At 41.7% G+C, this 27,935-nt stretch overlaps 1 protein-coding gene across 3 annotated transcripts in view; it reads left to right on the top strand.

Annotated features, from left to right (window-relative positions):
* DPP6 (dipeptidyl peptidase like 6) overlaps window positions 1-27,935 on the top strand; it is a 485,832-nt gene that overhangs the window by 352,510 nt on the left and 105,387 nt on the right. For all 3 annotated transcript variants that reach the window (XM_066200952.1, XM_066200932.1, XM_066200942.1), the window contains exon 6: window positions 18,657-18,709. In XM_066200952.1, coding sequence (XP_066057049.1) covers window positions 18,657-18,709 — 53 coding nt within the window. The remainder of the gene's footprint in view (window positions 1-18,656; window positions 18,710-27,935) is intronic.

Here is a 27,935-nt window from a genome sequence, read left to right as displayed (position 1 = left end):
TGGGCGAAGCAATTCTTTTTGCATGAATAATATTTTTGTCTTTCTCAATTCTGCTATTATAAGGCCTGAAATGTTTGAGTGATAGCTATGCTGTACTACTAGGGTGAACTATAAGCCCTATATATTTTGTTTCCGTAGTCTAGAATGTCACCAATTCTTCAAAATTAAAATAATTAATTCACTGCCAGCTGTAATTGTTTTTCCATAATGTAAATAACATTTCAGCTGCTAACCAAAGGAAATTTGTGGGTCCTTTAGGTAGTGAAAGTTGTAGCTCTGTTGCTCATCTTATTTCTCTGCCATCCTCTTTGGAGTTATTCCTGACTTGGTACCATGAAAGTCAGAAGAAGCATGCCTGATTTTAGAAGAAGGGGAAATAAAACTGTATCAGAAACTTGAGGAGTAATTCAAAATGATTTTTCCTGGGAAATTGCTGGTGCTGTGACTTCACTTACCTTAAGCTTAGCTGAGTTCTAGACAGAAATGGATGGGGAAGTGTTAAGTTAATTCTAAACATGGGAAAGACAGCTTGAGGGTCACTGAGCAAGCAAAGCCTTTTTCTCAAAATTCCCTGCCGTGTGAGCCAGAGATGTTTTGAAAAATTCAGTTCTTTTAGTGGAAATCAGCCTTTTTCTGTGGGAGCCCTGTGCCCACTCTGCTCACATGCACTGTTCAAGCTGGAAGAGCCTTGAGGAGGGAGGGCTTCCTCAGTTCTTCTGAGAATGACAGAAAAATGCCTTTAATGACAAAAAAAACCCAAACCAAACAAACAAAACAAAACAAAACAAAACAAAACAAAAAAAAAAAAGAGAGAGAGAGAGTTTGATTAATTAACTTTTTATTCTCAACCTTGATCCACTGAAAGGATTGCACGCTCTGAAGATCTGAAAGAAGCAGAGCTGGAGGGGCTTTTACAGCCCAGACTCTGTGTTCAGTCTGTGGAGGAGTGCTTGATGTGGGCAATGTGGCAGGAGGGGCATGGGAATGGAAATCTGCATCCTCTCTGCATGTCAGCGCTTGCAGACCTGTGAGTTTGACGTACAGGCAAAACACTGAGTTTGTGCCTGTGTGGAGAAGAGAGAGCAGCACACAGCCAGGTGCTCCCTGCATCACACCACATCTTTTTCTAGAAAGGAAAATCCCAGGGTGGGAAGCTGGAAACATGATCTTTGGGAACATTTCAGGATGTGGCATATACTCACTGTAAGAGAGCATTGCAAATTGTTCAGGTATTCATATATAGCAAGAGCTCCTGAAGCAAAATAAAATAAAACAACCCCCCTTTTTTTATTCCTTTAAGATCCATGTTTATGGAGAAAATTTGTTTTGTTCTGTTTTGGGTTTTGTTTTGTTCTGTTTTGAAGCATGTTAATAGAGGGGTAGTTGGGTTCAGTCTTGGTTATTGCAGCCTTAAGCCATGATGGGTGGCCCTGTGTATTAAAATGGCAATAACTGTTAAATTACTTCTTCAGTTTTCTTCTCCCTTGGTATGCAGACTGTGGCTACAAATAATTGCATGTTAGTTAGCTCTTCACATTTTCTGCATTTCAAACTGTATTCTTGGACAAAATTCAAATTACACTGTTTTCTGCAACACAAGAAATTGATTAGCAAAGCCTTGGGCAGTTGTCCTTGTTGCAAAGTCAAAAGGAAATTTCAGGAGATGTAACGGCAGAGGACACGTCTTTAAAGTTTAATTCTACAATTTAAAAAAAGGAGCTTCTTGGAATTATTGCGTACTTATTTTGTAGCTGTCAGAAATTGTTTCCTTTTTTTTAGGCATTTGAGAGTGTGATGTGCTGCCTTTTAGTTGTTTGTGGGCATAGATATTTTCTTTTTCTTTTTTTTTTTTTTTACATGGTATAGTTGTGCTGCTTTTACATATGTGTATAATATTTTAATATGTATAGTATGAATAAATCATTTGTCTGAATTCTGAAATGAATGGATTCAGCCTCTGGTTTAATACCAGCCAGGAATAAACATCAAAATAGAAGAGCACAATGTGTCACTCCAATGAAGCAGAATATTTTTAAGAAAAGTGCCACAAAGTCATTTCCTTCCAGTAATAGCTGCTTCTATATTTTTCTATTTCTTTGCACAGAAGCACCTCTGCTCAGTGTTGGTCTGGGTGACAGCAGTGAACCCCACACTGGAATACCACAGCACTGAACTGCCAGACACCTATTTTGCAAAGACACTGAGGCAGCTAATGTGTGCTTTCCTGTTGTATCACTTCATCATTTTAAGGGATAATGGATTAAAGCACGTTCCTTAAAATATATTTCTGCCAGGAAGCTTGGCAGACAGCTGTGAGGCTGGTGTGGGTACATTGTGGCTAGTCTGGCTGTCAGGTTTCATTGTAAATGCTTTTTTTGTGGTGCTTGTATTTACAGAAGTTTAATCTTTCAGGCAGCAATATTCTGGGTAAGCCTTGTGCTAATAGGGAGCTTTTCTAACCTTGAACACGGAAGATTTGTTCTTTTTCTGGAAAGGTCACAGGAAAGGCACCAGACTTCTTTGTCTTAAAACACTCCCACACTTCTTCTGCTGTTTGTTTTTAGTTTCCTTGTGCCAAAACAAGGTGCAACCTCAGGCCAAAACGGCAGAGTGAAATTTTGGGAAAGCATTGGGGAATAAACTCCTCCGTGGAGAAACTCTGATTTCAAATCATCCTTCCCCAAAAAAATGTGTGGGGGGGTCTGATATGGGGTTTACTAGCCCCAGAACACATGGGCAGATGGGGTTTGGCCACAGCAGCTCAGCAGAAGAGGTGCAGAGGCTCATGGCTGTCTCTGGCCAAGGACACTTGCCCAGCTCGTGGCTCCATCAGCACTTTTGGGCAAGCCCTGTGCTCCCCACGTGCCTCCTGGGGAGACGCACACAAGTCTTGGGACTGGAACCACCTCTCTGGGTACCCCTGACCTCCAAAAGGGGTTTCCTAAATAGCCAAGTGACAAAGCAACCCTTAAATCTCGTGGCATTTCTGTGGTTGAGGTACGAGTAAAGATGAGTGACTAAAGCTTGTGTAGCTTTCTGTGGTAGTCAGTTACCAGTGGAGCTGGTGTAATGCAATAAAAGAAACAGAGGAAGTATGTGAGAAAACTTATTTTCTGGAGTGGCACAGTGAGATGTTAATTCACAAATATTCACTAATTCATATTAGTGAATATTTAATTGCCTTTATTAGGAATCAGTGTTGTCATCATGCAAGAGAGGAATTAAAGCTGCCAAGATTCTTCTTGAAACTTTTTGCTCTTTTGTCTCAAATTTTACCAGCCCATTAGTGTGTTTGTGCCAGTTAAGGGCAATTACACTTAGAAATCCTGGCTGATTATCACGGAGCAAACTGCAAAGGCTTCTGAACAAAGCTAGGGCTGAGAGGCTTTTGCAGCTGATACAACAGATCCTGTTACCTATTTTGCAGTAAAAGAAATGCTCTTTTTTAATCCCAAAAGCTGGAAAGAATTGATCATTGTTGTAATTAGAACAAACTCGATTATTATTTTTTAGCCTAGCTTATGTGGTGAGTTCAGTATTTCTCTTCTCCCTGCCTGTATGTCTAACACGAGTGGTGGGACCAAAGAGAGCTCAGAAACACCCAGACCACAACTTAGACTTGGTATTTAGAATGTGAATGAAGTAAAAAATCATTATTTATAGAGAGCAACATATTACTATTGTTGTTGTTGCTATTTTTTATTGTTTCTCCAAGTCTGGTTTTTTATGTGGAATGAATAGATTTTGTGCTTATGGTCCAATTACAGCCTCATACTAATTTAATTAGTTGTGTAAAAATTAAAATAATATAATGCTTGTTATTTCCAAAACACTAATAGATATAAATATTAATGAATCCTCACAACATCTTTTTGAGCTAGGTGATAAACATTATTATGATAAATATACCTCTGAAAATTGAACACTGTCATAACTATCATCAGTAATACTGCTCAGACTGTAGTCATGATATTTATTGCTTAATTGAAATAGATTTCCAGGCCTAGAAATGGGCTTACATAAATCTGTTTTCTTGCTATGGCAATAAATATATTTCAAATTTATTTTTTTCATTCTCACCCAATGTTGTTTTCAGAAACGCTGAAAATGTTTAGTGATTTCATGATAAAGTGAGCACAGATAGAATATTTGTCATAAAATAATGCTCTTTTATTGATTGTTGTTTAATTTTTTGCTGTTTGTTGTAAATTATTAGTTTTTGAGGGTGCCATTTTGAGGTAAAAAGCTTATGTTTGTGGTTTTTCACATCCTCTTTTTAATGTGAATATAGTTTTGAATCGTTGTTGTTAATAAATCAGAAGGACTCCTCTATGGAAAGCTGCACAATATGAGGGCATCGTTCACTTACATCAAAGGCTGCTGGCTAAAATTATTTTTTCCAACATTTTCAAGCCTAAAGCACTGTAACTTCACACACTTGTGAGAAATAGTTACTGTTATTAGGATAAATAATGCATTAGGATAAATCACTTACTAAATAAAAGGAAGAAAAAGACTCAGTTCAAATACTGTTTATATTAGTTAAAATATTTCTGTTATTACATCTGTGCATGTGTGTATCTTCAGGCAGAGTATCTTCTCTTTTCTCAATTCACCAGCTCTATGAATGTAGTTGTGAGTGAGGAATGAGCTGTGTGACTGTAGTCATTCAGTGCTTTTTTAATGAGCAGAAGTTATTCATGAATTAGTGGAAACACATAGGCCAGCCACTCATCACATCTGATAATTTGCTAAATTTTCAGGAAAGCAACACCTTCAGTTACTTCCCATAGGATAAATATTATTAATGCCATTCAGCTAAACTTTAGTGTTTCAATAAAATGCTCACAGCTTCTGAAAATGGCAGCATTTTTATGTGTGTGCCTGTGTGGGCTTTCAGTGAGGTGGTTCTGGGGCTTCAGGGCTGAAGGTGGGGACCACCTTTCCCTCTCCTTCTTCTTACAGATCCTGTTTTGAGTGATATTATTTTCACAGCCAAGATCAGTAGTGTGAATAACCTTGTCTGATAAGTGCTGTTTAACCTCTTTGTGGCAGAACAGCAGTGCTCCAGCTATATTTACATGACTAAAGCTAAGGTCTGTGTATCCAGAAGTGTTCCATTAAAAAGAATGTGCCAAGAGCACAGAAGAGGTTAATTTTGTGGGTGATAGTTTACTTAGGATTTGAAGCTGAAGCAGCAGCTACTTTTTGACAACATTTAGAGGCAATATTATATTTTAAAAGGAGATTGTTGTGATAATTTTCAGTTATGAATCTGGTCTTTGTGAAAGACAGTCTATCTTTTCCAATCACAAACCCACCATGAACAAATTCCCTCCTCTGCTGTTTTCTACAAGACAGACAAAACAGGATTTTCAAAGGCATCAGAGAAGGTTGATTCAAAAACATTTCCACGTTCCCATCCGCTTTTCTGTCCAACCTGGGGGAATCTGACTAAGCCAGGAGATCAGCTCTCCATGGTCAGCTTTCACTGAGTAAACCAAAGCTTCTAACACATGAAACCTCAGCAGCTGGGAGGTTTTCCTCCCAGTGGATCTCAGCACAGACAGGAGTAGCAATATCTCTGTCAGATGTACAATGTGCTGTCGTGTGTTGGTATCAGTTATAGTTTCAGACTAATTAATATTTGATATCTGCAGCGGCACAGAGAGAGAGGGAATTTTGCCACACAGCCCTCGGGGGATTCATGGGTTTTCAAAACTCTGTTACAGAGTTGAGCAAACACTGCCTTCTCAGGTGTCCTCAGTCGTGCCTTCAGCAGCAGGGCCCTTTGGATGCCAAATCTTGTCTGCTGCACATGCTTACAAAATTAAATCTCTTACTATAGGAGGGTGGATACCCACTTTGGTTGGGTAATCAAATGTTATCATGTTATCAAATGGTGAGAATATTTGTTCTTCCTGCTCAGCAGTCAACACTCCACCGACTTCTGTCCCATTGTTTGTTTAGAATAGAAATTTTTGGACACAGTTATAGACCAGTGGAGCAATAATTACTGACAAGCTTAATCCTAGAGTTTTCTTTTGAGGGAGAAACTACAAAAACTAATTTCACGTTGCTAAATTTCAGGGCCGATTCTGGACTTACACAGTGGAAGGAAACAGGTCAAAACTTTTTTTTATTTGGTTTGGAGGACCCTCATGGTTCATTTGAAATCCTGACAAAGTGCCAGCAGAAACTGTGTTCCTTTATGTAGCCTAAATGGTTCTTTTCTTTTGACAACAATTCTTCTGCTTTGGAACAGCTTGATTTAATGAGGAAAAAAAAAAAAAAAAAGGTAGTTTAAACAAGAAGTTAGAGGGGGGGTTAGGAACCTAAACAAATATACTTTAGGGACATTTTGGTAGTTAGGATCCTTGAGCCATGGGGAAATGGGTTCTTATTTAAAATAAGGTTCTGTCATTGTAACTCAGTAGAAATGGGGGAAAAAATGTGCAATGAAAAGACACATCCCAAGTCTGCACAGTTTATCTTTGTTTTTCATTCTTAATAAAAGGTAAAGGACAGGCACCGTGTGTCAGCAAGGAGGAATGGCTGGGTGGGGGCTGCTTGTGTCTGTTATCCATGGAAAATATGTCTGCACCCCTAAAATGCAAAGAATGGATACTCTCCTCATCCTCAGCAGGCATTCTTGGGGTGGGATCATCTCAGCATTGAAAAAACCTGGTCTAGGTGTCTCACAGAAGAGAGGCTGGAACTGGATGATCTTCCAACCCAAAGCATTCTATGATTTATCATTGGCAGCCCCTGTGATGACTTAGGGCCTGCAGCTCTTTCATGGGCCGAGAATAAAACCACCTTGGACACCAGATTTCTAGCTCTATTGCCCCCTGGTTTTGGGGCTTGTTTCCAGAGGGAAGCCTGTGCTTCTGAGATGATGGTCTGGGTGTGTTCATAAAACACAACGTGATGTGTTTGCCTGAGCTGAAAGCAAAGCTCAGCACAGCCTGAGCCCTCCATCCCCACATTCCAGTTTTGCTGGTGTCTGATCCCTACATAGCAGGTTTTAGTAAAACTGCACCAAACCCCAGTTTCTCACCAAGTGTCCATTCTCTCCACTCCAGGGGCTGTTGAGTCTGATCATTGCAACAAAATACCCTGCATGAAATGCGGAGCATTAAAACCTGAGTCTGCTGACTTCAGCTGCTGAGCTTTAACTGCTTTCCTATTAAAAACAATGGTTTAAACCCTTGCTGTTCTCCTAATGATGTAGATAAATTGAATTAGAACTAAACCTGAAGCCTCCTGAATTGAGCTGGGAGACTTCAACAGAAATTGCACAAACCTGACTGAGTGCAAAATTGTTTCTCAGACTAAGTTGGACAGCTTTGCTTATGTAGCAAAGGCCAATAAACTCCATCCTGCATTTATTCACAGGCACAGATACACATCAGTAAACTGAGAAGCAAATCCACAGTTCCAGGGAAGCCTAGAGGGGCATCAAAACTCAGAAATAATTAGCCTGTCAGGCAAAAGTACATAGGTGTATTATGTATCAGTATCAGCTATCAGCAGTCTTCCTCCATAAATACATTCTTTAGTAAACGAGATTTTCATCAAGCAGGGAAGGAAAAATAAAAAAAGCCTCAAGGCAAAACGCTATGATACAAAAATAACCAATTTTTCTTAGCTTGCATAAGGTTATATTTCTCATTCTGCTTCTTTTTCTGAGTGTATAGATGAGCTAAGTTGAACAAACTGGTAGAGATTAATGTCCTAATATGATTCACAAAATGTCTTAAAAATAAACTGCAACTTGTTTTTTAATAAAGCCTTCATAAGATAATGTACAAGGTTTTCTAGATAGTCAAAATCAGATGGACAGCAGTAAAATAATTGCACTTGTATGGGAATCCATCTTAGTGAAACATGGGGTAACTTGGCTTTATGAGGAAGGAAATAAATACCAGTATGAAAATTATTGAAAAAAATGAAAATCTAACAAATAATTAGATTCCTTGCAACATAGAGAGGCTTCAGAATTACATTAGAGATGAGTTCCTGCTTTTTAGCATAAATTTGCTTCCTAAGTTTTTCGGGACAATGAACATCCTGGTTTGTGCTGGATCATAATAAGTCGAGGTGTTTGTTTTAAAACATTAAGGAAAGAAATATATTAGGAATAGCATACAAAATGAGAAAACAACAGTGATTTTAAAAGCTTCAGAAAACAAAACTATAAAGAGTTTAATTTCTGGTGTCTCTGCAGAAACATATGAAGCAGTCTATAATCTAATTATTCTGATTTCCAGTCCTTTTTATTTTTTTAATTTTTAATCACCAAAATAGTAAAAAAAAAATACATGTTTAGTGCCCTCTTCTGGAAAAACATCTCTTGCTATGCAGGGCACCCCAATGAAGTTCCTGTGCTCAGAAAGGCAAATCTTCTGACGCAAATGCCTCTTTAGCCAAGTTACGTGCCTAAATCCAAGGAGTGCGTGGCTCTCTGGATTTACCCTGAACAAGTGCCTTTCATCTCTTTAACTGCCTGCAGAACTCTGCTTTTACCAGCTCCATGTTAAAACCAATAATTAACGTTCCTCCTTGGGCAGCTAATGACCCAGATTTGAAAATGGAATCTTCTATTCTTTTTTTCTTCTGTTCTGTGCTCAAAAGCAGCTCTTTCTTGAAAAGGGAGAGGAATCACAGGGGTTTAGTCCTGTCTTTAAATGAGTCCTCATGTTTTTGTGTGCTGGAGTGGAAGAGTGATGCTGTTGATGGCAGTGCTGTGAGGGGCTCTGCAACAGGCAAGGAGCAGGGCAGGTTCTGTGCTCCTTCCTGTCTGCCTGCTCTCCCCCTGCTTCCCAAAGAGGTGCTCATCATCACCACAGACCATTTACCCCACGGAAGTTGCCCACAGCATCACAGAGATAACACATAAAATGTCTTCCTGCCTTCTGTTTGATTTCAGTTTGTTTTCTTCATGTCAGGATATAGAATTGTCTTCTCCAGTGAATTAGATCTGAGTGTACATTGAGATACAGCTCTGAGTCTTCTGATCTCGTGTGGAACTGGAAAATGAATCTTTCACTGAACGGGGAGAGGAATCTTGACCAAGGTTCCTAGCATACATCTGAATATTTTCATTTCTTTCACATCCACTTCAATGCTTTTAAACTGTTGCTCTCTAATGTTTTCTGACAGGCTCATCTTACTTGTTTCAGCTTCTTTTCTTTGAGTCTTCTAAAAGTGCCCTGAGCCTAGGACTAACTTTAAAAATTTCAGTGCCAGTGCTAACTTCTTTGTAGTTTCACATTTTCAGCTGCTACAGCAGGAAAAGCAATTTTTTACATGCTAAGAGTAAATTTTAATAGAAAGAACATATGCTGTGGTTCTGTAGTTGCTAATTTCTGCCTCTAAAGTGAATTATTTAAAAATTAATCAATTAAACAGATATACTAAGCATTCAGCACATTTTCATGGCTTGGTTCTCACATAACTGCTACAAAGCTTTACCATTTGCATTGTAAACTCCACAAAAAAGAGGCTTTTAGAATATTTCCACAGTCAGTGTCCGCACAGCTCAAGAAATGTTTCTTTGAAAGAATGCATTATCTAATGTTTCATTAAAAGCTGCATTAAGCACTGATTTCTCATGCTGTCCTTCAGCCCCCAGACTTGCAACTCGAAAGACAATGAAGGTGAGAGTCAGTCAAGGGAATGTGGATGTGAACCCTGTAAACTCCCATCTCTGCCAGCTTTCCCGGGCTGCCTCTATAAACAGTAATTCAGGGTGTAATTCTAAGGCTAAAATAAACATCAAAGGCTCCTGAGAGGAATCATACCCCACACAAGCTTTTGGCACCATTGTCTGGGAAAAGGGAGTTGCTGCATGAGTTTATAGGTGCAAAAAGGGTAAATGCTTGTAAAGAATGGCTGCAGAGGTCAGTGGCAGGGACATCCCTCAAGGTAGACAGCTGCAAAGAGAGGCACTCCAAGCTGCAAAGTGCAAGAGCCCGGGGAAGTATTTTGGGAAAGGATGTCTGTAAATCAGATAGCTCTAGTCTTCTGTCTGAATTGGCTTTGGGCTACTGAGCCAGGGTAGTGAGCTGGATGGACTTCGGGTCTGGCCCAATACAATGATTATTATGATCCCAGATATTCCTAGAAGATCATGGTTGTGCGTTTCTGTGGGTGTGTTTGTGCGGATCTGAAGGTGTTCTATGTTTCCTGGATTTGGGATAATTGCTATCTCCTTCTAAAACTTTCATTTGGCCTCAGGGTACTTTTGTACTTGTAATACATAATAACGTTTGCTCATCTTTTACCTTTTTTCCTTTGATATATTGTTTGGATTGCTGGAATCACAACTACGTACTAGATAATTTCATTCTCATTTCCAAATTTCTGAAGAAGAGGGTGGGAGGGGAAACCTGGGAGTTTATATCTGCGATGTGAATATTGATAAAAGTTTATCAACGAAAGAATGAGCTCATTATTGATAACCCTCATTCATAATTCTTTGCAGCTTCATTACAGCTACTTTCTAATAACTTGCGCATCAACAAGTGCACAAAGGCTGGTGCAAAAATCCTACAGGGTGCTTTGCAGCTCCCATTTTATTTACCAGTTGAAAACAGAGCAGTTGTCCTTTAAGCCAGTGACTGCAAGGGCTTTGCGGTGCCAGGGAAGCGCTGTGAGGGACAGGTGGCTTGGGAGCAAAAGGAGGCTTTTGTAATTGCTTGGCAGGGCAGAGCTGTATTAGAGTGCAGCAGCAGTTGGCAGATTGGATTAATGCTCTCCGAGGGGTGAGAGCTGGCACACGAGCTGTATGTTAATACCTGAGGCCTGAGCTGCTTCTGGAGCTGCTTTTGTAACAAAAAAGAGCATCCGCTGCACTCCGCTGCCACCACGAAGTCATAAATCCTCAAGCCGGCCTCAGAATTCCCTTTTGGCCTTGTCAGCAGTATAAGGCTCTCAAAAGTGTAATTTGAAAACTAATCTTTTAATAAAGAATTATTATCATGAAGCAACTGAGATAGATAATCAGTTTGTGGAAGGTGAATTAGCGGCATTCTCTTCCAGCATGGCAGTCCATCCATTACTGTGCTGGATGTTGCCATCACACTTTATTTACGGTTGTTTTGCAAACTTGAGATGAGATTATTTGCAAAGGAATAACTCCTTGGCTTTGATGTTTCACAGACCTTTGGTTTGGTGCTTGGAAAATCAGTTTCTGATCCCAGCACAGCCTCTGTATGTTTGTGGGAGAGATTTACATCCTAACTGTGTGTGCTGCTTGTAGCACATGACCCCGCCACAATCAGCTTCAGCTTGCATTTTAAATGCTTCCAAAATGCAAGTCCCCATGGCAGGAATGTGCTGGCCCTCCCTGATGTCATCTTGATGTGAGATTGTTCTCCAAGGAAGCCTCTCTGGTGTGGGTGGCTGGGCATTCACAGCTCTGCGTGGCTGGAGAGCTGTCCTGGTTGTTCTTTAAACAACAAGGACAATGATTTAATTTTCAGTCTTAAGAAATGAAATGGTTAAAAGATTTGCAAAATAGAGGCCCGTCCTGGTGATCCACTGGCCTTATATTACTTCCTTCTTCCAAATGAAATGCTAAAGTTTGTTCCTGGCTCTGGAGACACCCAGTTGCTGATTTGCTATGACACTGGGGATGAGTGAGCAGCTCCTGATGCTCACTGCTGTGACTGAGGTGAGGCACGGACCTGCTGGCTCTCTCTGAGGCACTGGCAGGTTAGTGTTGGATGTGTCTGTGGCACAGTTACACTGCTGGGTTGGGATCCTTCCCTCCTCTTTGCATGAAAAAGTTTTACTTCCCTTTACAACTCTAATACATGCATTCCCCAAGTGTACCTCTTCCTCCTTTTGCACAAGTGTTAAATTAATTCCACTGGAACACAGAAACACTTACAGCACAGGCAACCAGTTGCCAAATTCTCTGTATGTTGATAGATTCAGAGGCCCCTACTTCTCACAGCCTTTCTTGCTCCAACCCGTTTCCCCATCTCTGCCCTCTTCTGAGCTCCCCAGACTGTCCTGCAGTGTCCCAGCAGTGCCAGAGTGCCCTTTCTGTGCCCGTGAGCACATCACACGTGTGGCTGATCAGCTGGATGCAGCACAGTGGGTGACAGCATCCCAAATCAGGTGTTTGGTGACAGCTGCGGGTTGTTGGCTGCCAGCTGAACCAATGCTCAGGAAATGCTGGTTGATAGCATTTCATTATGGGTTTTCTAATTTATTAGAAGCATGAGGAGAAATGGGCAGAGTTCCTTAGAGGTCTGTATAAGCAGGTTGACACACAGCATGGGGCTGCACTGGAGGTGCATTACTGGAGAAGGGATAAAGTATAAAGGGATAATTCAATGCAGGGACAAAAGAGAATATGCTGTCTCAGAAGAAAGCAAAATAGGTCAGTATCACAATGAATCTGAAAGGTGAGAATGTTGAAGACACCTCAAATTATACAGCTTTATTGATTTGTTTTGTTCTTGCAAGCAATCAAGATTCAGTGAGCGCATGGTGCAAAATACCAGTATGGATTTCGGCAGTTTTTCTTTTTTTATTGCAGTGACAGAAAAGGAAAAGATAGCATGATGTTTCTGAGAGAATCTAATTCCAAGCTGGTTACTATGGAGTACCTATTAGCAATAAAATAAAATCCTTTGCAAAAATAGTTGGGCTGAGGAAAACACTGCTGACCATTCTGTCTCCACTGAGGGAAAAATTGAAAAGACCATTAACCAGCCATGCCTCAGCCAGAGGTAACCCCTTGTGCTCTAAATCACAAATAGAAGGGGAAATGAAAGTAAAAAAATGAACAAAACATTACATAGAAGTTGGTGGTCAGGTACAGGAATGGATTTTTCATCCCTTTGCAGGGCCAGTTCAACATGTAATGGCAAAAGAAGAATTTCTTCTCAACAGAACAGAAGAGTTCAATGGAACCAGTGGTATCATAAAGAATTTTGATCAAGGCAAATGATGTTGACACATCGAATGAAAATTCAGTTTTTAATGTTGACTTTCGTAAAAGATACAGAATATTTTGCAAACAGGTACAGAGACCTGCTTTAATTCTCCACAGACTACCATAACAGATTATGGCAGTAAGGGTATTTTGAGTCAAATAATTATCCTTTTCTCTCCTGGAAGATCTGTACGAACAACACAGTTACCCTGTGAAGTGAACATTGGATTTGCCTATTGGGGACTGACCAGTAAAAGAACCCATGTGACAGTGTGGTATCCTTCACACACATGGTACATCCATGCAGGAGAAAAAAACACAGCCTCTGGCTAATGTTTGCTTGGTATTTTCCTCCTGAACTTGTTTCCCCCCCTCTTTCACTCCATTGTGAGAAAACAAGGTACAAAATACATGAGCTATTTGCCAATGCATAGCAGCAGCCTTCCTGCATTCTACTTTATTCTCTTTTCCCTGTTAATCTGTCAGCCTCAGAGCCTGGTTAAATATCACAGATGCTAAAGGCCAAATGGCAAATCATCTTTTACCTGCATATTTTGCATCACAGTGTTAGTTACTATTTAAGGGCGCCAGGACCATTTTGAAAGGTGGAATATGTAATTATGTCAGATGTTTGGAATTATTCAATTGGTTTGACATTCACATGTGCATTTGGGGATTTGTCTGCTCATAGCATAAGTAGGAAAATGGGCTGTATAATCTATTTCCAGCAAATGTCTTTTTAGAGACTCTTTGTGGGGAACCCTTTTAATGGATCTGGCAGTTCCTGTTTCACCAGCCACTTGTGATATATCTTTACTGTCTTACTACACAGTGTAAAAGCAGATACATTCTCGAGAAAACCAGGGTCTGTTCAGAATCCTGAGGGGATCTCTTATTTGTTGATAAACTTTATTGTTACAGAATAAAAAATTAGTAATTTTACCCAGATAAATCCTGACTGCTTTATGATTAATCACATTGAAATATATCCTTGCTATTTTCAGGCTTTAGCAAACTGTGGCACGCTTTTCTTTCTGATGACTATTTGATGTGTTCATTTTTATTTGGGAGCACTAGGATGGCTTTTTGGATTAAATGTGTGATTCCTTAAAAAAAAATACACTAAACACTGGAAATTTTGTATTTAGCCTTGCAAGCTGCAAACAGCTTGCACTTTTGCTCTGCCCTGTACTGGTCCCTTGTGAGCTCTAAGTTTTATGGGATTTTTTTGTGCGTTTTCTGGGTAATTCTTTAATGTAAATAACACTACTGTATGAAGGGCCAGGCGGCTCTATGGCGCCATTTAGAAAATGGATGCAAAGCATGCTTTATTCCTGTATTTATCAAGTAAGTAACAATCATGAGCTCATGGCAGCCAGTCCACCTGGGTATAATCCCAAATCCATGAGCTGTTTTATATGCTGGGTGGTAAGACCCTAAATCAGCTGTTTTGGTAGAAAAGCCTGCAGGAAAGATGAGTGGAGCGGGCTGATTTGGGGAGCCTTCTTCCAAGGGCTTTCCCCCCCACACACTTTCTTTGTTTATGAACCTCCTTGAAATGAGGTGCCTCTTCTTTGTATTGATTCAGCAAACCTTGTCATGCAAACATTAAAGAAAGCCTTCCATAAATGTTGATTATTGCTGGTGCTGGCCTGGCATCAGCCCACAAAGTGAGACAGAAACCGACAGACAGAGGAGATGGAAGTGTAAACTAAACTCTTTCATTTTTTCTGATGCTTGTAATAAAACCTCAGCAGGTAGTGCAATCTTTCAAACCAGCCATAAGGTGCCGAAAACCCATTTCACAAATTTTTTGGATATGTGTGACATATTTCTGCAGTTACTCTGGGACAAAACCAAGAGCTCTGGATTCTAATTAAAGTATATGAAGAGTCTCAGTGAATAAATGAATCCAAATCCACTCTATGCTTAAATACCATATAGTTTTTATTTCGGTGAGCTCTGTTAGACAAGGACCTGTATCCTCACCGCACTTAAACAAGTGCTTCTAAGGAGACATCACCATTCACACCATGCTTTGCTCTGTAGTGGCATAGCACAGAAATTGCTTCTTCCATTTTGTGGTTCTTTCCATGTGGTTTGTTGGAACCACAATTTCTCTGTTCCTTTGGAATGTGGTGGCATGGGAGAGGCACATGCCCTTCTCTGCTGTTCCATGTGCTGCAGTGTTTCCATTAGTGTTGTCATCTGACCAGGTCCAGGTTTCTTCTGTTTGTTGCATGAAACAAGGTCAGTGGCTTCACAACAAGGTGTTGTCACATATAATTAGCCCTGCATTCTTCTGAATTTTAGAGAGATAATTGCCTTTCCAGGACTTCAATGGGACAGATAGATCTGTCTCTCAGTCCCTTTATGATTTCAGTGTAAACATGCACGTCGTGTTACGGAGCATAATTTAGATTGAAAGTAAACAAGATCTGTGCTGTGACCTGGGATGAGAAGCCCAGTGGGAGAGTGTTTCTGGCCCAATGGTTTTGTCATAATGACTTCTACAGCACTTGTTGGTGACAGCTGGCGTGGGAGCTTCTGTGACCTGATTGTGGTGATACTCAGAACCCTTCAGAGCACTCTCAAACCTGTTCTGACTTGTGTTGGTGGAATTGCTTGACACACTGAGTCTACAGAGCAAAACAATTGCCAAAACCTCTGCTACCCCCAAATATGCCTCTCTGCTGAGAGGAGCTGGAATGCTTCTGGAATCCAGCTAAAAATCGGGGATGGGAGCATCAAATCAGCCAATGGCTTTTACCACACTCTTTGATAGAAAAGGGGAGCACAGAGTTTATACAGCTATTTTTGTTTGCCAAGCTTTAGAAACAGACATTTAATGCAGTGAATACGAACTTTTAAGTACTCTTCGTTCTCTGAGGCTTGGTTTGGATTTCAGAAGAATGCTCATCTCTTACCTGCACTTTTCCCTGCTGTGGGGTTTTCCAACCCCTAAGTGAATAGCCAAATTCATCTTGACCCCAGCAGACATTTAGTAGGGATATTAAGCACACATAGTCATCCTCTCAAAAAGTTCAGTTAACTTCATTTGGTTTGCATATCTAAGAGGAAGGCCACCATTTAATTTCTCAGAAAGACACAAAGTGATTTTCCTCTTGGATTCCTGTCTGCTTAGTATCATTGCTGGCAGAGTATTTTCCAAATAGGTTTGAAATAGTTGGGCTGAGAGGGATTTTTGAGCTGCATGTGCTTGTGTCCTTAACAACTGTAATATTAACAGTAAATGTCTGATCCTGAAATCTCTGCTCATACAAGTAGTTCTTTTTTACATAAGCAAACTTACACATTGTGAGGATTTATCTGAGAAAATTTTGCTCCTGAGTGAACTCTGCCAGCTGAAAGCCTTTGAAGTCTGTATACTACAGCACAGCTGATGTGAGATATTTTAGAGTCTGGCCAAAGACCCAAGATTATCACAAATGATATTCAGAAAATAAAAGAGCTCTTTGAGTGTCCTGCAACTTTTGTTTTCCTCAGTCCTAAACTCTCTCAGCAAAGAGAAGACTGCTTTGCCTCAGTCTCCATTAATGCCTCTAAGAGAGCTCTGAACTCTCCAACAGGGCTGTAGGACTCTGTGCCACAAGCAAGGACATCAGCAGGTGTCCTGTTCAAAACTTCCCTGGCTGTTTCTTTTCCCTCCAGCCTGCCACATTTTTCAATTTTCCCCTGAAGGCATCTGTTCATACTCATTTTGGGGGGCTTATGTCTCTGTTATCTGACAACACAGCATGGCTTATAACCTTGAACAACCCTCCCAGACTCAGATCAGAATTTATGTATCTGCATCATTTTCTCCAACTTACTGCACGGATATTGGAAGACAAAAGTGTCTCAGTATTTAATGACAATGTATTACCAGGTTTTTCAGATCTGTAGGCAGATTCAGTCTTCCAGTGTTTTTCTTTAAGGAATTGTATCAGTTCAGGACTTCATCAAAGCTGGAATAAACTCCAAGGCTGCATGCATCAGCCAGGTCTCAAGGTATCAGCATCAGAAGATTCAAGAGCTCTTTGGTATGATTGGGTGAGGATGAGAAAATGATAATTTATTTGACATCATCTGACACAGGTGGATCTAAAAAGGACACTTGTACTAAAATAAATGCTGGCTTGAGGTGAATTCACTTGTATTCCAAGACCTTCCCAGATACCAACACACCAGAGCATCACCTTGAGTGAAGAGTCCTTATGGATCTGAATGCCTGAAAGGAGATAGGATCTGGGGATGTGACCTCATGATGTCCTTGCAATGCAGGGAGTGAATTGCACAGGGAAGAAGGAAATCACATTAATCCAGCATCAGTCTCTACATTTCATAGGCAGAAATCCAGTGCTTTCACCTCTATGCCTGTTTTTCAGGGAGCTCGTGCAGTAGTGTGAGGATTCAGCATTTGGTTGCAAATTGTAACAGAGGAGTTTGATTTGATATTTACAGGAAGATGTGCTTTGTGTTTGCTGATGTGTCTCGTGTTTGTCCGCCTCTTCCCTGAGACCCCAGAAGCCGCAGGGCTGTTCTAGACACCACGATGCACGTTTGTCCTCCAGAGTGGCAGGGAGTGAGTCATGCTTACTTGTGACACTAATGATGTGCTTGGCATGGCCCCTGCTGGGGCTGGCAGCACCATCCAGGACATCTCATGGTTTCTTGGCATAAGCATAAAAAAATAAAATACTTGTGCAAAAACAGAGTTTGATCAAAATAATTTTGATCAAACTTGCTTGGTGAAGCAAGTATTCAAGAAATTTCTCCTTTGTCCTCTGGGACAGGATGCTTTCTGAGAGCTGCTGAACAGTAACAGTGGTTTAAAGATTTAAGTAGAAGCCAAATGAAATGATTACTAGGAGATTTATTTATTTAGTTGCATAAAATAACAGGACAGAATTTCAAGAAGTGATGCCCTGTATAAATTTGTATAAAGTGATTCATGTTTAGACCTTTCACACTGGTGCCCTGACTCCTGATCACTGTAAGGGACTGCTGTCACCAGTGGAAAATCACCACCTCTTAAATCACTGGCTTTGACTCTGGTGTTATTATTTACTGCTTAGAAAACAAGTAATAAACTGTCCCCTGTGAGATGAGCTGCCGTGCAAGCTGGCCAGCTCCTCCCCAAGGCCCACAGAGCACAGATTGATATGAAGATGCAACCTAGCAGGTCGTAGAAACATGAGGTCAACTTTATGCCTCGACTCAATAGAGTTTTGTTTTCTGACTGACAGGGGTCTGATATCCCCCAGCACGGCTCCCTGCTTTATTTATGTGGAAATAAAGCATAAAAAAACTCCAAACCCCCATGCCTTGTGTCTAGTTATAATGATGGAGAATGTCTCCAGCTGACCAAGGTGTCCTCATTAATGGCTGTTCTATATTTAGCCTTTGCAGAGCCCGTGTGCCCCCAGTTTAATCAAAGACCTGGTAGCCATGGCAACGACTCTGAGCATCTGGGTGTGCCAAACACCGGGATAAAGTGCAGGAGGAAAAACACACAACAGCTTTAAGTGGATTAATGCATTGTTCTTTTCTACTACAGATTTTGAAGTGTTTAGAAGAGCTTCTCAGCCACAAATGCTAGGCTATTTCTGCAAAATAAAAAAAGCCCTATTAACACAGGTGACAGTTACTAATCTCTTTTTTTTTTGTTGTTGTCTTTTTTCTTAATTTTGTTTTGCAGGTGTATCAGCACTCATATACAGCATATTATGTCCTCAGCAAAATACCTCATGGGTAAGCAATTTTTCAATGTCTTCATTTAAAAACTCAGCCATTAAGAATCCTGCAAAACAATGTGTATTGTGACAAATGCTTTCCTGTGACAACCCTCTGGAAAGGCCTGGCTTTCAGCTGCAGCCTCCACCAGGCTGTGTGCTGTGCAGAAGATGACAAAGCCTGGAAACAGAAGTACTCAGCTTCCCTCAGAGAGTCAGACTACATGAATTTCATATTCCAGATTTCAGGGGTTTTGTCTAGAATATAGATGTGCTGGTGTCTGGCTGAGAGCCATGGTTGGCCACTCACCAGAGCACTGGAGAGGAGAGGGCTCTGGGGAGACTATTGCAGCCTCTCAGTGCCTGAAGGGGGCCTGGAGTGAGCTGGAGAGGGACCTTCTACAAGGGCATGGAGTGTTAGGACAAGGCTTCAAACTGCAAAGGGGCAGGTTTAGAGTGTACATTGGGAATAAATTCTTTCCTCTGAGTGTTGTGCAGCCTGGCACAGGATGCCCAGAGAAATCCTGGCTGCTGCACCCTGGGAGGGTTCAAAGTAAGGTTGGGTGGGGCTTTGAACAACATGGTCTGGCGGAATGTCCCCGCCCAGGGCAGGGGGGCTGTAACTGAATGATTTTAAGGTCCCTTCCAACCCAAATCATTCTATGATTCTTTGATTCTTTAGCTTTGATCTGTTACATTTTTTTTAAATACCCCTTTTTATGCTTTGTCTTCACGGTGTCTGTGGTTTCATCTCTATCACCCAACCACTTGTGTCACCTGACTTGTTTCTTTAGAGTTTAGGGTTAGGATTTCTCTTATTGTCTACCTTCTTTTCCCTTAAAAGGTACATTCTTTTCCTAAATGCAATCCAAGCCCAGCTGGTCAGGAATGGGATGGCACCACACCACAGTCACATGTAGTCATGTGCTGGAAGAGAGCATTTCTGGGTGACATTTCCATAGCACCAATGGAAATGCATAACTGACACAGCAAAATTCCTCAACTCATTGTCACTAAATATGAAGCTAAAAGCCAGGGAGCTGCTGCCAGGTTGTGTGTTTTAAGTATCTTAATGGTGATTACTGTGCAGAAATGATAAAAAGGGACAGTGGAGCTGTGCTCTGCCATTTCTGTACTGCACTGCACTGGGCTCATTTAAATACTTGCTGAGATTTTTCTAGTCACCATCACAATACACTATGGCTAAACAGACAGTAGGTGTTTTGGATCTTTGAAATAGCTGGCAAAAAATCCAAGATTTAAAAAAACTCTTCCTGGTTTGCAGGGTGATTATAGGATCACCAGGTAACTCAGGCTGGAAACACTCTTCCAAAGTCCATCCTCCTGCTCCAACCAGGTTACTCAGAGGTTTATCCAGATGGATTTTGAAAACCTGCAGGAATGGGGATTGCACAGCCTCACTGGGCAACCTGTCACACTGCCTGACCGTCCTTGTGGGCAGGACGTTTCTCATTATATCCAGTGAGAACCACCCCTTTCAGTTTCAGTCTGCTTTCTCTCACCAATACCAGTGTATTCAATGGGTTGGGACTGGGGAAAACACTGGAACTTCTCCTAAAGACCTGTTGATTTCTGCCTCCAGGGGCTTGCCCTGGGAGAGGGCAGGGTCCTGGCTGTGCCTGTGTGCTCAGTGTTTTCTCCTGCTTTCTGCAGGCAGCTTCCACTGTTCTGATCACCATGGAGCAGCAGCATTCCCACCAGACAGTCCTCAGGGAATTCATTTTTCAACAGGGCTATGACGTCTTAAGGGCAAAAGGCCTAGAAATCAGACATTGCAACACCTACATTTTTTAGTCCCCCGCCCTCTTTTCAATCCAGTTTTTTTGGTGCGGTAACCAGTGGGTTTAACAATGGAGAAGTACTGATATTAAGACGTCTCTCAGCACTTCTTCTGGATAAAAATCCTAGCTACATTCAGGTGCTCCTCAAGGCTTTGTCTCAGCATACTAATCCACACGCATCCACACACAAACCAAAAAGTTAACAGGAGAAAACAAGCAAACCAACCCACAAAAAACCTGCAACCCAACAAAACCCTCAAACAACAACAACAACAAAGCTAAAATAACTTCCTTGTCTTCTACTTAGTGAGAGAAAAACAATCCTTTGTACAAAAAAGTGGGTACTAGAGACATACATGATTTAAAATCTTTGAGCCCTGGAGCTTGTGCAGTCTGCTTCCCTCCAGCTTGCGTCTTGTGATCCACTCACCACAAAAAAATCATGAGCTTGATGTTAAATTGTTCCCATGTATGGTTAGAACATGGAAATAAGGAGATTTCTCACCATCAACCCTGTTAAAGCTGTAGTGTCCATGTGACACACTCCAGACTTCTTCAGTCTCTTCCCTTCCCTGCCGCAATCTGCTCTTTGTTTTTTGCTTTCCATTTTTTTTTTCTTTGAGGTTTGTGTGTGTGTGATTTTTTTTGTTTTGGTTTTGGTTTTTTCCGTTTGTTTTGTTTGGTTATGTTTTGTTTTATGTTGGTTGGTTGGTAGGTTGGTTGGGCTGGGTTTTTTCTGGGAATTTACCCAATATGCTTAGTTTTTGAAAACTCCATCTTTCTGGCAATGTATCTGAGCAGTAGCTTGTGGGCTGAAAGTGTTCAGCAACAGGATGAAGACACAGCATGAGCACAATAAGCTTTGTGTCTGCAGCGAGCCTGGCTAAGAGCAAAAAAGGCTTGACTGACAGCACAGTTCTATTCCAGACAAAACAAAGGTGGAAAAAATAGAAGTATCATATGTAACATGTATTAGAAATGCTAAAAAAAACCAATACAGTGATCCAAGCAGTTCTCTAGTACTGCGTGACCTTTCTTTGTCCCTGACAACCAGCTCCTTGTTCCCCCAGCTTCAAGTCCATTGGGCACCCAGCTGTGGCTCCCCTTGCTCTCTGTGTTTGGTTGGGCAGTGGTGCAGGAAACTGAAGGGTTGTATGTGCCAGAGGAGAAGTTTCCAGCGTAAAGGGAAAATCTGGATAGTGAGAGCACACCAGAAGGCACACAGATGTGTCAGGCATTGGTGTCCCCACATCATGGTGTGCTGGTGGATCAGGAGACTGTGAGCTGAAGAAGGGCTGGAAGGATCACTGCATCTCGTGTTGGTAAAGGTGTGGTTTGCAGAGTTTAGGCTATTAAACTGTACTGTGAAGTGTAAACTATACTGTGCAGTGACAATTTCATTGACCTTCCAGGTGATCATGGTGCATATGAGTGGTGGAATGGGCAGCACACTGCCATTTCCAGGGAACATGGGCATTTATCCTTCCTCTGGAGCTCTGTGTCTATTTCAGGGTGCTGCATGAACAGAGAGGACAGGTCTAGGAGGTTAACAGTGAACGTGATGTAACAGGTGGTGAAATATATCTGCTGAAAGTAGAGGTTCTGTTGTATGATGATAAAACCCTCTTCATCACCTATTTAACACAGGAATATTGCTCTGATGGATATCTGTGGATGAAGGGACATCGTTTAAGGGCAGGACACAGCACACTGACACGGCACAAGGTTCACTTCAGTTTGACATTCCAGGTTCTTTGGTGATCGTTGAATTTGCCATCCACAAGCAGCCATCCTTGTCCTCCACCTGCCAATAACAGGACTGATAAAATTCTGTACTGAGCAACGAGCCCTTTGCCATTTTTACAAACAGTTTTCAGTTCTCCCTCTCCTGCACGCAGGCACAGCTTTACACCCAGTTGGTGCGTCCCCGTGGCCCTCGGCACCTCTCCAGCTCAGTGGCCCAGGCAGTGACTGCTGGGGAACAAACTCACTCCCCTCCACAGTGTCCCTCCTGCTCAGCAGACACTCACTCCTGGAAACAGGCTGTGACTGTGTCACTTTCCCTGTGCTCCCTCTCTCTGTCCTGTTCCCCATCCTCAGCTATTATCTGCTTCATTGGGAAGGCCAGGCAATTTAGGATTTGCACCCACTCATGCCCTTGCTACTCCCCTGCCGAGGCTAACTAATAAGGAAGGCAATTAACCTAATCTCTGGCATCACTTTTTAAATAACATGTCATTAATCTGCCAGCATAAATTGTTTTTTTAAAGGGAATTTTATAATTATTTTTGCCACGTTCTGCAGACTCTCCAGATTCAGGCTGCGCCTGAAGTCAAAAGGAGATCACAGCAATGTTTTCCAGATTTCATTTTGAGCTCTCAATAAGTCTGACAAACCAATTTGGGAATGTCCTCAGTACGTATGTTCCCAAATGGTATTTTGTCCAGGACTGCAACATTTTTCCACAAGAGCTGTTAAACTCCTCACACTGGGTCTGTATAGGACAACTAATAGATACTGACATAGACTCAGAGGATCTGATTTAAAAATTAAAATAAGCCCGAGGAAGAAGAAGGAGATCACACGGATTTAGTACCTCCCTTCTGTCATTTCAGCTTTCTCACAGCCTCTTGGTAAATTCGGGGTCAGAACCCCCACTGCTTTGACTCATTCTGCTTTCAGTGGCCCGTGGTTTATGGTTCGCACAGGGGGAGCCGGCTGAGATCCGCAGCTTTCCTGGAGGTGTGTAGGGGGATCTGTTCCGCTCCTCTTTCCTTCGTGTCACCGGCTCTGCTGCCGCTGCTCGCCCAAAAACGCGGCGCTGGCGCCGGGTGCCATCTAGTGGAGCCAGCCCCGTGTTCCCGGGATGAGCCTCTCCTGTCCCATCTGCTCCCCTCTGAGCGCTGCCGCTTTTCAGATCTGTCTGCTGGTAGCTGCTCCCAGCTGGCTCCTTTATAAATATTTTTGCAAGGCTCTTCTCACAACCCCGCAGTCGCGCTTGCAGCATTGCAGTTGCCAACTACTTGTTAATTTATAGGTACCGAGATAGCATCTGCAGGTCCAGATGTGGAACAGGGAGCTCTCCTGCAAGGTGCTGGGGAAATGTGGAACTCCAGAACCATGTACAGTTATTTCCTAATATTATTTCTCCTAATTTTGGGAAATAAAAAAATTTTTGCCCGCAAATATTTGTTGCCCACCGATAGCTTTGTGGGCAACAACCTACTTGTGAAAATTAGGCAGTGAAAATCATTTTATTCATTTGTGGGTCAAATATGAATTAGTCTTTCATGTCCTTTACTGAAATAAGGGAAGAAAATAACTTAGTTTTTTTCAGAGTTTTTATGGACAGGCTTGGACTGAGCAGAGCATTTCCCTAACCCAGTTGCAGGATTTCCCTCACCAGTGTTAAGGTGTTTTCACAGCAGTGCATGCTGCTGGACCACTGGTGTGATCTGCCACTGCAGGTCTTTAGTGAGAGCTAGTTTTGGATAGGATATCCAAGGGGGTACTTCTGTATTTAATCTTTTGCTGTGGCCAGCAGAAATGTTACACTTTTTTACAGTTGTGGTTGCATTCCACCAAATAAAACCCAGCATAAAACATGTTCTTTCAGACCTCCCAGTGCCCACCCAGTTCTGCATGGACCATTTCCCTCTGGACACGGCCAGGGTCAGGGATTAGTCCTGACCCCCTTGTAGCAGCTCTTAGCACATCCAGCTGGGACACGTCAGTGGGAGCTTCCAAATGTTCTTACCAGGATCAGGGAGAAAATCAGCAATTATTCCCACTTCTCACTGATTTTGCATTTGAGAAGGAGGGAATTGTGCACAGTTGCTCCTAAGCAGAATCTGCATTTCTTACTGGATTTATGTGTTGTACTGAGAGGAACTTGGTAAGCACGTAACAGGAGTGCTCTTGGAGCTGAGTTCAGCTCTTCCTTTCTGCACTGCCAGGGATTTTACAGGTCTGTAAAATCCTGCACAAGTGCCCCACGCTGAGCCCCAGTAACTTCAAGAGAAGTCCCAGGAGTGGAGTGAGTGCACAAAACGTGCTGGAGATCCACAGAAGTGATAACAGGGAGAGGAACTGAGCTGGTGCTTCTCTGTGAGTAAATTTTCAAAGTGCTGTCTACAGACCTCTCTGCAGAGCTCTCACTATTCTTCCTACTTCCTTTTATTTTTTCACAAGCCACTGGCAGGAAAGAAATGGACTTTAAAGTTAATTAGAGAAAACATAATCAGTTTTGTATGTTTCCTATTGTACATTTCGATAGACAAGAGGTTTACCCTTGCACCTGTTCCCATTTCCATGTTTGCAGTAAAAGGAAATTGTGATTCATTATTTAAAATCATAGATAAAAGAACTTCAGGAAACTGAATCTACTTCAGGAACCTGCCCATTCAATCAAGCCTGCTCCATTTTATTTTGATCTGTCCTGTTAGGCATCATCTCTGTAGCATTAAAAAATCCTGTGCCTCAGTGTCCCCATCTGCAAAGCAAGAAGAGAAATTGTACTCACCCAATGGAGGCAATATGTGATAATTGTTGTACAGACTGCTGCACAATTTCACTCTGACATTTCTAAACTTGTACTCGTGCCCACATTTTATTTTAAGAGGAAAAGATACAGTATTTAATAAAACCTGTTTTCAGCTAATTAAATTTTACTTAGAGCAGATGAATATTTTCCCCCAAGAATGATCTGTAGAGGTTGAAATAAAATCTTTATGAGAGGGTATGTAAAACCAAATGAAAATGTGAAATTTGTTAAATAAGTTTAAAAAAGTGTTCTGCCGTTCATGAAGAACCTCCTATTTCTACTCCCTCTCGCTCATCCTTCTCTAACAATTATCATTCTATTGATTTTATCACATTTTGAAATAGCTTATATAGTTAATTAAGGCACTTCTGCACAGTGTGGTGGCTTTTATGCGAGACTATAAATAAGAGCATCCTCGTGGTGTCTGATGTTTTTTCAGTTGCATTTTGACAACAGAAGACTGGCCTTTGGAATGGTTACATTTGGTAGCTTGATCATGGAGCTTGACCTTACATCCTCTGATGTGGATAGGAATTTTTCATCTGAGTTTGCTGGCATTTGGCTCAAGCCCTGATGGAGCTGTTTGGCTTCCTGCTTTTCACAATCTTCTGAATTAAACACTCTGTAAATCACTGGAACAGTGGTTAAATCACATACCAGCTTATTGCTTGTGAATACATTTTGGGCCCCTTTGAAAAGAAAGAACCAGCATTTCATTAAGCAAAGCCACTATTTGAGCATCACCCACTTCCAAGCTGTGGCAGGTTGAAAGCAGCTCAGCCTGGAAGGCAGTTCAGGGAGGACTCTTGGCTGTGCTGGTGGGAGGAAATCCACTTCAGCAGCTCACCACCAAATCATTTCCCCAGGGGATTTACCACTCACTCACCCATGTTGGTCATTGCACAGCATTTTTTTTAATTAATGTGAAATGTTCCTTTCTTGTGTAGGCAAAGCAATTCCTACCACATGCTTCTTTCTTCCAGAGTCAGTTGTGATGTGGGTGGACACCTTAGAAACCATGTATAGTGATAATAATAAGGAATGGTCCCCTGAGGGGAGGATTTGATATTAAGAGTTAGAGTAATGCAAAAAAAAAAAAAAAAGAAAAGAAAAAAGCACTTGGGTAATTAATAGTTAGACACAAATGTTAGCATTTTAGCAGAGAAAAGCCCAGCAACCAACCTCCTTATGTTACAGAAAAGGTCAGTAGCTTATGGCTCATCAAAAAGAAAAAAAAAAAAAAGAAGAAAGGTTTGAAGCAAACTCTCCCATTGTATTTTTCTGACACAGCACTCCCTGAAATGGAGGCAGGGTTCCTGTTAGAGTCTAAATCCTGGATAAAATGTGCTTCACTGGTGAGAAACATGTCTGATCTTGGAAGTGTTTTCGTGCCTCAGGATGAATGAACTCCCTCTGGACCCCAGGTTGTGGTCAGCCTCCAAATCACAGTCACTGCTCATGCACTTCCTGACTGCCACCACCAAAAAGCAGCTCCTTGGCATGGGTTATTTCTCCTTCTTCATACTCAGTATGGTTGAGTTAGTACAGAGTTTTGACAGAACAGGGAAATAAAGGTGGATGAAAGAGAATATATAAAATGACAGTGCATAGCACTGACTAACCACAGCCTGTGCAATTGCTGCTTCCATGCATCACCTTCCCAGGAATAAATCTGTAGGTGGATTTTCATAGTGGAAATCAGGAATTTTTGTTTGCATTTTGTCCTAATGTTCAAGGTCCTGGATGGAGTTTCCACTAGGATATGAACAAGAAACACAGGTTTCCCCGGGGAGCTGTTTTGGCTCCACTGCTGTGGGACGGTGGAGAGACCCTGCAGGGTGAGCCTTGATTATTCCTTGCTGTGATTGAGCGATAAACTTTCAGCCCATTAAACTCCCAGTGCACTGCTGTTTGATTACGCTGCACAAAGGATGTGCATCCTACAAAAAGCACACTTTTTTTGTTTGGGGACGTGTGAAAAAAACAAAAGTCAGTTTTGAGGACCCAAACCTGCAAGATTATGGGCATTTCCTCACTGTTGTGGGGTTTAATGGACCCTGGGCTCAGGTCACATACTGAGGTCTATATACGGACCTGTGCCAGCCACTGAGGGCTGTACAATGCCCCACCTCTGAGAAATTTGTAGCAATCCTTGGCACAGCTCTTGTGCACCCCAGCCATGTCCTGGGGCTCCCTGTTACCCTTGCTACTTGGTGCTGTGACCCCTCCACAGGTAATCACTAACCAAATGTAGGAGGCTAAAAATGCCTTGTTATCCCAAAATGGCCATCCTGAACCCCTATGGAGCTCAAAGCATATGGAGAGGAAGGGTATGGGGGTATCTTGGAAAGCAAGAGAGGACCTCTGGGTGGAAAATGGATGCTACAGCCAGAATTTTCCTTGGCACAGTGACCACTGGGAGAGTGTCCCTATGGCAAAGGTGATAAAATACCTGGCTGATAGCCCAGACTGTGTCACTCCAGCCTCTTCAGCCCTTACCCTAACATTTCCTGAATGCTCCACTAGAAATTTGAGGAGATAGGACTCGAATAGAAAAGGTTGTTTTCCCATGTTGCACATGAGAAAGAGATAAGAGGAATGAAAGGACCTTCCATATGCAGAGCCCTGAGGGCAGATGTTATACTCCCTCTCAAATGCAAGCATTCCCTCTTCTGTGTTTCAGGGTGTTTCAGGTTTATACGTCTCTGTTATGGGGCAGAAGAGCAGAGCTAGAGTGGTGGATTTGTCCTTTGAAAAAGGAGATTATTTTGCCACCCACTTTCAAACCATACCTGAAACCAGGCCAATTGTGGTGGTGTTTAAAAGTGATCACATCACTGTTGATAGAAAATGGAAATAATGGCACAAATAAATGTATGCCTTGTTAATTTTAACTGATG

This window comes from Chamaea fasciata, unplaced genomic scaffold, assembly GCF_029207755.1.
Source record: "Chamaea fasciata isolate MVZ Bird 193981 ecotype frontalis unplaced genomic scaffold, bChaFas1.0.hap1 SCAF_1, whole genome shotgun sequence".
NCBI lineage: Eukaryota > Metazoa > Chordata > Aves > Passeriformes > Sylviidae > Chamaea > Chamaea fasciata.
The sequence above is the reverse complement of the archived record's forward strand: the minus strand, read 5'-3'. Positions and strand labels throughout refer to the sequence as shown.